Here is an 11,967-nt window from a genome sequence, read left to right as displayed (position 1 = left end):
ATGGCTCTGAGGAGGGAGGATGGCAGCATAACCACAGATAGAGAAGAAATAGCCCAAATGGTTGGCTCTTTTTTCTCCATTCTCTATATGGGCAGCGATATTAATAGGGCGGAGGTAGCGGAATTCTTGAGGGGAATTAATATTCCGAGTTTGACAGAGGATGTCAGGGACTCCCTGGATGACCCAATCTCCCTCCAGGAATTGGAGGAGGCATTGGCATCAATCCAAGGGAATACATCCCCTGGGTCTGACGGCATTCCTTTCTAGATATATAGAATATACTCAACCCTGCTGCTTCCAAAACTGCTGGGTATCATTAATGAATCCTGGAGGGGGGGGGGGGTTCTCCCTAAATCTATGTGTGAGGCTAATATTAGACTCATTAGGAAAAAAGATAAGGATCCCTTGGATTTGGGCTCATATCTCCTTGCTTAATACAGATATAAAGATAATAGCGAAAGCACTGGCAAGGAGATTGGATAAAGTAGTGGAGGTAGTGGTGGGCGGTGACCAGGGAGGGTTTAGGTCAGGAAGAACGGTTCATGACAATATCCACCAGGTGTATGAAGCAATCCAGAGTGGATCCCGTGGCCCCCGCTCCATTCTGTCATTGGATGCTACTAAAGCTTTTGACAGGGTGGAGTGGGAATACCTCTGGGAAGTTTTGAAGAGGGTTAGGGTGGGCCCGAGGTTTTTGAGTTATATTCAGCTACTATACACTAACCCCGAGGAGAGTGTGGTGGTAGATGGAACCCCCTCCTACCCATTCAAACTAAGTAGAGGAACAAGGCAGGGCTGCCCCCTCTCACCCTTTTTATTTTTAATTTATATTGAACCCTTAGCTGCTTGGATAAGAGATAATGATGTTTATGAGGGATTTGGAGTAAATGGAGAGAAGAGTAAGATCTTGTTATTTGTAGATGATATCCTCCTTTTTGTAACTAACCCACAAGAAAAAATACATCGTATCATTAAGATGTTCGAGGCATTTGCCCCTCTATCTGGGTTGGACATGAATTGGAGTAAATCTACTATGCTCCCCCTGGATGAAGATATGGGGGAGACGGTGGGAAGACTATCCGTGTTCAAAAAAAATGAATGTTTCCATTATCTGGGAGTAAAAATAGCAGCCACGAATGATAGGTTTGTGATTAACAATATACGGCCCCTTTTGAATAGTTTAGCAAAGAGAGTAGAAGTATGGATTAAAATGCCCTTCTCTATGTCAGAAAGGATGGCGATAATAAAAATGGTGGTCCTCCCACAGATCCTTTTTTTTCTTGCTGCCTCGCCAGTGTGGATCGGCAAATGCTGGTTCCGGAAGATAGAAGTGATACTGGGTAGATTGTTATGGGGAACAAAAAGGGTTCGTCTGAAGTACAGATATTTTATGGCCCCTGGAGATAGGGGGGGATTGGATATGCCCAATTTCTTTGTTTATTACATGGCCGCGCAGTTGGTACGAATCGTGAATTGGAGAAATTTTAGATATCTGGAGAAGATTGTAGTAGAAAAGAAGAAAGTGAACATATATGAGGTGTTGGAATTAGATGATTATGAGGAGAGTGGGTCAAATAACACGATGTTATTGTATAAATATAGGAAAGTATGGGAAAGATTAAAGGGAGAATTACATGTAGGAAATAGTTTTGGGTTCACACCCCTATGGGGTAACAATAAATTTAAAGAATTGGTGAAGTGTGAGTCAATTTTTTGGGATAGTAAGGGTATAAAACGACTGGAACAATTATTTGATAAAGGACAACTCTTTTCATTTGAGCACATAAAAAGGGGGTATGATATTAGTGATAACGATTGGCTGTACTATTGGCAAGTTAGTCATGCATTCCATAACACGATAGATAAGGAGATATATGTAGCACAGAAACACAATTTCATAGAAGCACTAACTCAAATAGAGCACTTTAAAAAAAAAAAAGGAATATCAATTTTGTATAAGAAATTAAATAAGATTATTGGAGTAAGGGGGATCGACAGAATTAAAGACAAATGGTCCGGAATAGTGGGTACTGTGTCTGAGGAAGATTGGGACATTATGGCCCAAAATATAAGCAAGGTTTCTCGTGATATGGAACATAAAATTACACAATTTAAGATATTACACAAGACCCACTATTCCGCGCTTCATTTACATAGGATAGGGGTGAGAATCACTTCACAGTGTGTTAAATGTGGTTTGGAAGAGGCGGACTATTTACAAAAGTAATGTAATAGACAGACCCCAATTTTTTATATTCAGGGACTCTATAGTGACAGGGACTGTTCCCCAGGACTGGCGCATGGCAAATGTGGTGCCAATATTTAAGAAGGGGTCAAAAGGTGACCCCGGGAATTATAGACCTGTTAGTTTAACCTCGGTAAATTGTTTGAGGGTTTCCTAAGAGATGCTATTTTGGAATATCTTGATAAAAATAAATGTATGACCCTGTATCAGCATGGATTTATGAGGGATTGATCCTGTCAAACTAACCTGATCAGCTTTTATGAGGAGGTGAGCACAAGACTGGACCAGGGGCAATCGCTGGATGTCGTATATCTGGATTTTTCCAAAGCATTTGATACGGTTCCACATAAAAGGTTGGTGCATAAAATGAGAAGGTTTGGGCTGGGGGAGAATGTGCGCAAGTGGGTAAGTAACTGGCTCAATGATAGGAAACAGAGGGTGTTTATTAATGGTACTTATTCTGATTGGGTGACTGTTACTAGTGGGGTACCACAGGGGTCTGTCTTGGGTCCTGTCCTATTTAATATATTCATGAATGACCTTGCAGAGGGGTTGAATAGTAAAGTAGCAATCTTTGCAGATGACACCAAACTGTGTAAAGTGGTAAACACTATAGAGGACAGTGCACTGTTACAAATGGATCTGGATAGGTTGGAGGTTTGGGCTGGGAAGTGGCAGATGAGGTTCAACACTGATAACTGTAAGGTAATGCAAAAATCCGAGCTGGGATTATGTATTAAATGGAAGAACACTTAGGACGACTGACATGGAAAAGGACGTAGGAGCCTTAGGTAACAGTAAACTTAGCTGTAGTGACCAGTGTCGGGCAGCTGCTGCCAAGGCTAATAAAATCATGGGGTACATCAATAGGGGCATAGATGCCGACGACAAGGAAATAATTCTACCGCTGTACAAATCACTAGTCAGTCCTCACATAGAGTACTGTGTACAGTACTGAGCACCAGTGTACAAGAAAGATATAGTGGAGCTGGAGAGGGTTCAAATCCCACTAAGGACAACAATAAATAAAGACTTATTATTATTATTATTATTATAACGTCAGCAGAGAGCACTGTGCTCGTGATGTCATCAGAGAGCATTCCAAAAAGAAAATAATTTCCTCGGTAGTATTCAGCAGCTAATAAGTACAGGAAAGATTACGATTTTTTAATAGAAGTAATTTACAAATCTGTTTAACTTTCCGGAGCCAGTTGATTTAAAAGAAAAAAAAGGTTTTCACCGGAGTACCCCTTTAACCCCTTCATGACCCAGCCCATTTTCACCTTCAGGTCCTGGGCATTTTTTGAAAATCTGACCACTGTCACTTTAAACATTAATAACTCTGGAATGCTTTTACTTATCATTCTGATTCCGAGAACTGCTGTAACAATCACCCACCCCTGTGCAAATCGCCTCAAATGTACATGGTGCACTCTCCCTTCTGAGCCTTGTTGTGCGCCCCCAGAGCACTTTGCGCCCACATATGGGGTATCTCCATACTCGGGAGAAATTGCATTACAAATTTAGAGGATCTTTTTTCCCCTTTTACCTCTTGTGAAAATGAAAAGTATAGGGCAACACCAGCATGTCAGAGTAAAAAAATAATTTTTTTACACTAACATGCTGGTGTAGACCCCAACTTCACCTTTTCATAAGGGGTTAAAGAAAAAGCCCCCCAAAATTTGTAAGGCAATTTCTCCCGAGTACGGCAATACCCCATATGTGTCCCAAAACTGTTGCCCTGAAATACGACAGGGCTCCAAAGTGAGAGAGCGCCATGCGCATTTGAGGCCTGAATTAGGGATTTGCATAGGGGTGGATATAGGGTTATTCTATGCCAATGATTCCCAAACAGGGTGCCTCCAGCTGTTGCAAAACTCCCAGCATGCCTGGACAGTCAATGGCTGTCCGGCAATACTGGGAGTTATTATTTTGCAACAGCTGGAGGCTCCGTTTTGGAAACAGTAGCGTACCAGACGTTTTTCATTTTTTTGGGGGAGGGGGGCTGTGTAGGGATAATGTGTATATGTAGTGTTTTTAACTTTTTATTTTAGGTTAGTGTTAGTGTAGTGTAGTGTTTTTAGGGTACAGTCACATGGGCAGAGGTTCACAGCAAGTTTGCCGCTGGGAGTTTGAGCTGCAGCGCAAATTTTGCGCCATCTCAAACTTGCAGCACTCACTGTAAACCTCCGCCCATGTGAGTGTACCCTGTACATTCACATTGGGGGGAGGGGGCAAACATCCAGCTGTTGCAAACTCCGAGCATGCCCTTTGGCTGTCCGTGCATGCTGGGAGTTGTAGTTTTGCAACAGCTGGAGGCACACTGGTTTGGAAACACGAAAGTTTATTACTTAACTTAAAGTGTTTTGCAACCAAACTTTGCGTTTCCAAACCAGTGTGCCTCCAGCTGTTGCAAAACTACAACTCCCAGCATGCATGGTCTGTCAGTGCATGCTGGGAGTTATAGTTTTGCAACAATTGAAACAGCTGGAGGCACAGAGGTAGGAAACGGACAATGTTTCCCAACTAGTGTGCCTCCAGTTGTTGCAAAACTACAACTCCCAGCATGCCCAGACTGCCCAAGCATGCTGGAAGTTGTAGTTCGGCAATATCTGAAGGATCAGATGTTGCCGAACTACAACTTCCAGCATGCTTGGGCAGTCTGGGCATGCTGGGAGTTGTAGTTTTGCAATATCTGGAGGTCCACAGTTTGGAGACCACTGTATAATGGTCTCCAATCTATGCTCTTCCAGATGTTAGAGAACTACAACTCCCAGCATGCCTGGACAGACTGAGCATGCTGGGAGTTGTAGTTTTGCAACATCTGGAACAGCACAGATTGGAGACCATTATACAGTGGTCTCCAAACTGTGGACCTCCAGATGTTACAAAACTACAACTCCCAGCATGCCCAGAAAGCCAAAGGCTGTCTGGGCATGCTGGGAGTTGCCGTTTTGAAACTCCCAGAGGCAGCAGTGAGATCGCTTTACGGCGATCTCACTGCTGCCAATGAAGATGCCGCACTGCTGCCGGAAACTCACCTCCGGGACGCAGCGCCGCCGGGACCGCCTGGAGGACGTCGCTCGCAACGGGACCACTCGGGACACCGCATGGTCGGGTAAGTGATGCCGGGGGATGGGTAAGGGACACTTAGCAGAGCGGTGTGTGTCCCGATCCCCGTGATCGGGACTTACACACCGCGCTGCTAAATATTCTGATAGCGAAACGCTGCTATTAGCTAGTCAGATTTGACCAGCTGATAGCAGCGATCGCTGGGGGGGGTGGGGGATGAAACCCCCCGTGGTCGCATGGTAAGATGGCTGGCTATCAGTGATAGCCACCATCTTACCGGGCGCTGCGGGATGCCGCGAGTAGCGGCAAAAATGTTCATGACGTACCTGTATGTCATGGGTCGGGAACACCTTGCCACCCATGACGTACAGGTATGTCATAGGTCGGGAAGGGGTTAATGGTATAGAGAACTGTGTCTAGTGCATTAACTCTGATTTTTTGCCCATTGAAACCAGTAGGCCCATTGTGGTCTATGGGGAAAGCTGCTGAGTTGCCCATAGCAACCAATCAGATCGGTTCTTTCATTTTTGAAAAAGTCTCTGAAAAATGAAGGAAGTAATCTGATTGGTTGCTATGGGCAACTGAGAAACTTTTCCAGGAAAATCTGCTGAGTTGCCCATAGCAACCAATCAGATCGCTTCTTTCATTTTGCAAAGGCATTGTGAAAAATGAAAGAAGCAATCTGATTGGTTGCTATGGGCAACTGCACAACTCTTCCTCTACACTGGTCTTGATGAATCTCCCCCATAGAGGGAGATTTATCAAAACCTGCCCAGAGGAAAAGTTTCTGAGTTGCCCATAGCAACCAATCAGATCGCTTCTTTCATTTTTGAAAAAGCCTCTGAAAAATGAAGGATATTTTTGAGATTTTGGAAGCTGGGATACTCACTACACCCATGCATATCTAGATAATTAAGTATGGGGGGAACTTACATTTATTTTTTAAATCACATGGAGTTTTGACTTTACTTCATTATGGTCGAATAAAGCACTTAAAGAGTTCCTTAAAATTAAAGATTCACTCTTTTGGATGAAAAGGGGCTTATTTATGTAAATCAATTATACGCTTTAGGTCAAATAAAGTCGTTTGAAGAGATAGCCCATAAGTGTGTGGGGGGAAGACAATCAGAAACATTGTTTTTTACAAATAAGTAACACAGATCATAAAGCAATAAAAGGAGAGATTGGAGATTTCAGGGATTCTATATATAAGAAAAGTTTAATTAGACTATTTCCTTATGCAAAGTTGCTGTCTGGGCATGCTGGGAGTTGTGGTTCTGCAGCGGTTGGGGGTTCACAGCTTGAAGACCACTGCTATAGAGGGTGCAAATGTATCTGAGCCCTGGAACTCAAATAATGTGAAATATGAGATGATCAAAATGGAGCCCCTGCACTAATTACTTGGGTTCTGAGGTCTGTAAGGTCCATAGTAAAAACATCAGGTTCTGTCTATAGCAGATACTAAATCATGGCAGCTCAAAGAAACAAGCAGTCATTCTGACATGTCACATGTGATGTCATAGACAGCTGGAGGCCTGACATCCCACTGACAGCCGCCCGAGCCTTCAGTCTGTTCCAGTGCGATTAGTGAGAATAGTGAGATTAGCGTCTTCTTTTTCTACTTGTCTGAAATGGAGCTAAAAGGACTGGGGTTCGTCCCCCTCCTGTTGGCGTTTTGGTGTGCAGCCTGGCTTGCCACCAGCTACATCATGACGGTCGTCCTCGGCCATGCAGCCTCGCCACTGATGAGCATCAGGTAAGATAAACAAGCACATGATTCTTATTTCATGGGTTGGGAGTGAGGAAATATCCATAATAACATTGGTTTCTTTTCCTTCACAGTGACGTGGGAAATGTCTTTCCCGAAAGCATATTATTCAGAATTGGATTCATAGGGACGTCCATTGGCACTTTGGTACTAACCTTTCTTATTTATAAGTATATGGTTATGCATACTGAAGAGTTCAGGGGTCATCAGGTCCTGATCCAGAGGATCCTGCTGGCCATTGTGTGGGCCTCCTGTTTTTCCACAGCTGTTATGCATGTATTGTCCCCCGAAGAATATCCCAGGATACACTTTGTCAGCACGATAATTTCCATTACATGTGAAGCCTTATACTACCTTGGGCAGTCCATCCAGATGTATAAATTTCCAGGAGCAAAAAAAGTCATCCACCATAGTAGATGCACCTGCTGTGGCCTGACTTTTGTCTGTGTAGTTTTCTATTTTGGATATGAAACATTAAAGGAATTATTCCATAATGATGAAGACTGGGACGAGATCCGTGAAATCCCCATCATAATCATCGAGTGGGTGATGCTTCTACTGATCCTGATAAACATCGTGACCTATTATTCCACCATGCAGAGGTTATTGTTGACCGTCTCCAGAAACAGCTGCACACTCTCTCTTAGAGTAAAAATTGATGACTTCGGGGTGTAGACCACCACGGGGGCCATCAAGTGGACTTCTGGGAGAGATACTGCACAGGACACGGAAAACATCTAAAGAAGAATAACTGGGGGACTACATATGGTGCCAGTAATCATGACACAATAATATGAGCTGGTGATATTACCTATACAAAAAAAAATAAAAAAAAATTTAAAAAAATATTGGTGTGTGAAGTGTAATACCTAGTTAGAAAAACAGAATCAAATTCCTCATTATAACCCCCCTCTGCATTACCCTGTTTATTATTTTTCAAGCAAGCACTTTGTTCTAATTCGTCCACTCTCTGGCGTGCTCCTTGTATAAGGGGTTTGGGATACCCTTTTTGTTTAAAACCATCCTCCAGGTTCTCTAGTTGTTGTAGGTATTTTTGTGTGGAAGAACAATTCCTTCGGATTCTTTTCATTTGACCGAATGGAATGTTCTTCTTCCATTATTTAAGATGGCAACTGTTAAAGTCGAGGTATCTGTTTGCATCCACCTCCTTAAAATAGTTGGCAGTATGCGAACAGCCATCCTGAATATAGATATTTAAATCCAGGAACTCACATTTTTTGGGGGACTGATGCAGCGCTGCCTTTGGATATCTCTGGCTCTGCTATAGCGCTTTTTTTGAGGGGGCGTGTCGGCTGCCCCTTCATCTGGCGGTCAACCTGCGCTATCTGGCCAGCGAGCCAGGGCCCCGTACAGGAGATCACGGGGCCCCCCAGCGGTCGGACCCCCGCAATCTGAAACTTATCCCCTATCCTTGGGACAGGGCCGGACTGGGGATGAAATCCAGCCCTGGAAATTACTGTATACCAGCCCCACAGCATTGTGTCATTGTGCCGGCAAACAGCCACCGAGCACAGGCGTATCACTTTGCGTGGCTATACATATATATATATATCACAGAAGGAATACACCAGTACTTTGCCAAATGTTTCAATAAAGTGGTGTCAGCGACCAAGACCTGATCATAGTCCACCACAAATTCAAAAAGTAAAATGGCACAACACTCCCTTATAATCAGGGCCGGTTTTAGGCTTAGCGTGGCCTTAGGCAAAATCAAAAGTGGGGCCCCAAAAGTCATAGTAGTGCACTAACTAGATTTGAACAATTTTGGTCACTTCAAATACTATAAAAAAAATATCTAAAAAGCTATTGAAAAGTCCCATCAAAACAAAAATGGTACCGATAAAAACTACAAATCACAGCGCAAAAAATGACCCTCACATCCCCATATACAGAAAAATAAGAGTTATAGGGATCAAAATAGTACAATTTTATATTTTTGTATAGTTCCCCCCACATTAGGTAAAGAGTATAGCTCACCCACATTAGGTGTGCAGTATAGTTCCCCCACATTAGGTGCAGTATAGTTCCCCCACATTAGGTGCAGTATAGTCCCCCTCATTAGGTGCAGTATAGTTCTCCCCACATTAGGTGCAGTATAGTTCCCCCACTTCAGGTGCAGTATAGTTCTCCCCACATTAGGTACAGTATAGTTCCCCCACATTAGGTGCAGTATAGTCCCCCACATTAGGTGCAGTATAGTCCCCCACATTAGGTGCAGTATAGTTCTCCCCACATTAGGTGCAGTATAGTCCCCCACATTAGGTGCAGTATAGTCCCCCACATAAGGTGCAGTATAGTTCCCCCACTTCAGGTGCTGTATAGTTCCCCCACTTTAGGTGCAGTATAGTTCTCCCCACATTAGGTACAGTATAGTTCCCCCACATTAGGTGCAGTATAGTCCGCCACATTAGGTGCAGTATAGTTCTCCCCACATTAGGTGCAGTATAGTTCTCCCCACATTAGGTGCAGTATAGTTCTCCCCACATTAGGTGCAGTATAGTTCCCCCACATTAGGTGCAGTATAGTTCTCCCCACATTAGGTGCAGTATAGCTCTCCACATTAGGTGCAGTACAGTTCCCTCCACATTAGGTGCAGTATAGCTCCCCACATTAGTTTGGCAGTATAGTTCCCCCACATTAGGTGCAGTATAGTTCTCCACATTAGGTGCAGTATAGTTCCCCACATTAAGTGCAGTATAGTTCCCCACATTAGGGGCAGTATAGTTCCCCACATTAGGTGCAGTATAGCTCTTCACATTAGGTGCAGTATAGTTCTCCCCACATTAGGTGCAGTATAGTTCCCCCACTTCACGTGCAGTATAGTTCTCCCCACATTAGATACAGTATAGTTCCCCCACATTAGGTGCAGTATAGTTCTCCCCACATTAGGTGCAGTATAGTTCTCCCCACATTAGGTGCAGTATAGTTCTCCCCACATTAGGTGCAGTATAGTTCTCCCCACATTAGGTGCAGTATAGTTCTCCCCACATTAGGTGCAGTATAGTTCTCCCCACATTAGGTGCAGTATAGTTCTCCCCACATTAGGTGCAGTATAGCTCTCCACATTAGGTGCAGTATAGCTCTCCACATTAGGTGCAGTACAGTTCCCTGCACATTAGGTGCAGTATAGCTCTCCACATTAGGCTGGCATTATAGTTCCCCCACATTAGGTGCAGTATATAATCCCCCCCCCCCCCCTCATTAGGTGCAGTATAGTTCCCGCACATTAGATGCAGTATAGTTCACCACATTAGGTACAGTATAGCTCTCCACATTAGGTGCAGTACAGTTCCTTCCACATTAGGTGCAGTATAGCTCCCCACATTAGGTTGGCAGTATAGTTCCCCCACATTAGGTGCAGTATATAGTCCCCCCTCATTAGGTGCAGTATAGTTCCCCCACATTAGGTGCAGTGTAGTTCCCCACATTAGGTGCAGTATAGTTCCCCACATTAGGTGCAGTATAGTTCCCCCACATTAGGTGCAGTATAGTTCTCCCCACATTAGGTGCAGTATAGTCCCCCACATTGGGTGCAGTACAGTCCCCCACATTAGGTGCAGTATAGTTCCCCCACATTAGGTTGGCTGTATAGTTCCCCACTTCAGGTGCAGTATAGTTCTCCCCATATTAGGTACAGTATAGTTCCCCCCACATTAGGTGCAGTATAGTTCCCCACATTAGGTGCAGTATAGTCCCACACATTAGGTGCAGTATAGTTCTCCCCACATTAGGTGCAGTATAGTTCTCCCCACATTAGGTGCAGTATAGTCCCCCACATTAGGTGCAGTATAGTTCTCCCCACATTAGGTGCAGTATAGTAATCCCCACATTAGGTGCAGTATAGTTCTCCCCACATTAGGTGCAGTATAGTTCTCCCCACATTAGGTGCAGTATAGTTCTCCCCACATTAGGTGCAGTATAGTTCTCCACATTAGGTGCAGTATAGTTCTCCACATTAGTTGCAGTATAGCTCTCCACATTAGGTGCAGTACAGTTCCCTCCACATTAGGTGCAGTATAGATCCCCACATTAGGTTGGCAGTATAGTTCCCCCACATTAGGTGCAATATATAGTCCCCCCCCCCCCTCATTAGGTGCAGTATAGTTCCCCACATTAGGTACAGTATAGCTCCCCACATTAGGTTGACAGTATAGTTCCCCCACATTAGGTGCAGTATATAGTCCCACCCCCTCATTAGGTGCAGTATAGTGCCCCACATTAGGTGCAGTATAGCTCTCCACATTAGGTGCAGTACAGTTCCCTCCACATTAGGTGCAGTATAGCTCCCCACATTAGGTTGGCAGTATAGTTCCCCCACATTAGGTGCAGTATATAATCCCCCCCTCATTAGGTGCAGTATAGTTCCCCCACATTAGGTGCAGTATAGTTCCTCACATTAGGTGCAGTATAGTTCCCCCACATTAGGTGCAGTATAGTTCTCCCCATATTAGGTGCAGTATAGTTCCCTCCACATTAGGTGCAGTATAGTTCTCCCCACATTAGGTGCAGTATAGTTCTCCCCACATTAGGTGCAGTATAGTTCCCCCACATTAGGTGCAGTATAGTCCCACACATTGGTGCAGTATAGTTCTCCCCACATTAGGTGCAGTATAGTTCCCCCACATTAGGTGCAGTATAGTTCCCCACATTAGGTGCAGTATAGTTCTCCCCACATTAGGTGCAGTATACTTCCCTCCACATTAGGTGCAGTATAGTTCTCCCCACATTAGGTGCAGTATAGTTCCCCCACATTAGGTGCAGTATAGCTCTTCACATTAGGTGCAGTATAGTTCTCCCCACATTAGGTGCAGTATAGTTCCCCCACTTCACGTGCAGTATAGTTCTCCCCACATTAGATACA

The 11,967-nt window shown here is 44.1% G+C and overlaps 1 protein-coding gene across 1 annotated transcript; it reads left to right on the top strand.

The window, feature by feature from the left end:
• Nucleotides 1-6,820: 6,820 nt before the first annotated feature.
• On the top strand, nucleotides 6,821-7,769 carry LOC130306746 (uncharacterized). Its single transcript, XM_056552128.1, has 2 exons — nucleotides 6,821-7,073; nucleotides 7,160-7,769. The coding sequence occupies exons 1-2, from the start codon at nucleotides 6,949-6,951 to the stop codon at nucleotides 7,758-7,760; spliced, it is 726 nt and encodes a 241-aa protein (XP_056408103.1). The 5' UTR covers nucleotides 6,821-6,948; the 3' UTR covers nucleotides 7,761-7,769.
• The last annotated feature ends 4,198 nt before the right edge of the window (nucleotides 7,770-11,967 follow it).

The sequence above is a fragment of the Hyla sarda genome, unplaced genomic scaffold, assembly GCF_029499605.1.
Source record: "Hyla sarda isolate aHylSar1 unplaced genomic scaffold, aHylSar1.hap1 scaffold_1402, whole genome shotgun sequence".
Lineage (NCBI taxonomy): Eukaryota > Metazoa > Chordata > Amphibia > Anura > Hylidae > Hyla > Hyla sarda.
Note: the sequence above shows the minus strand (reverse complement) of the source record. Positions and strands in the feature narration are given on the sequence as shown.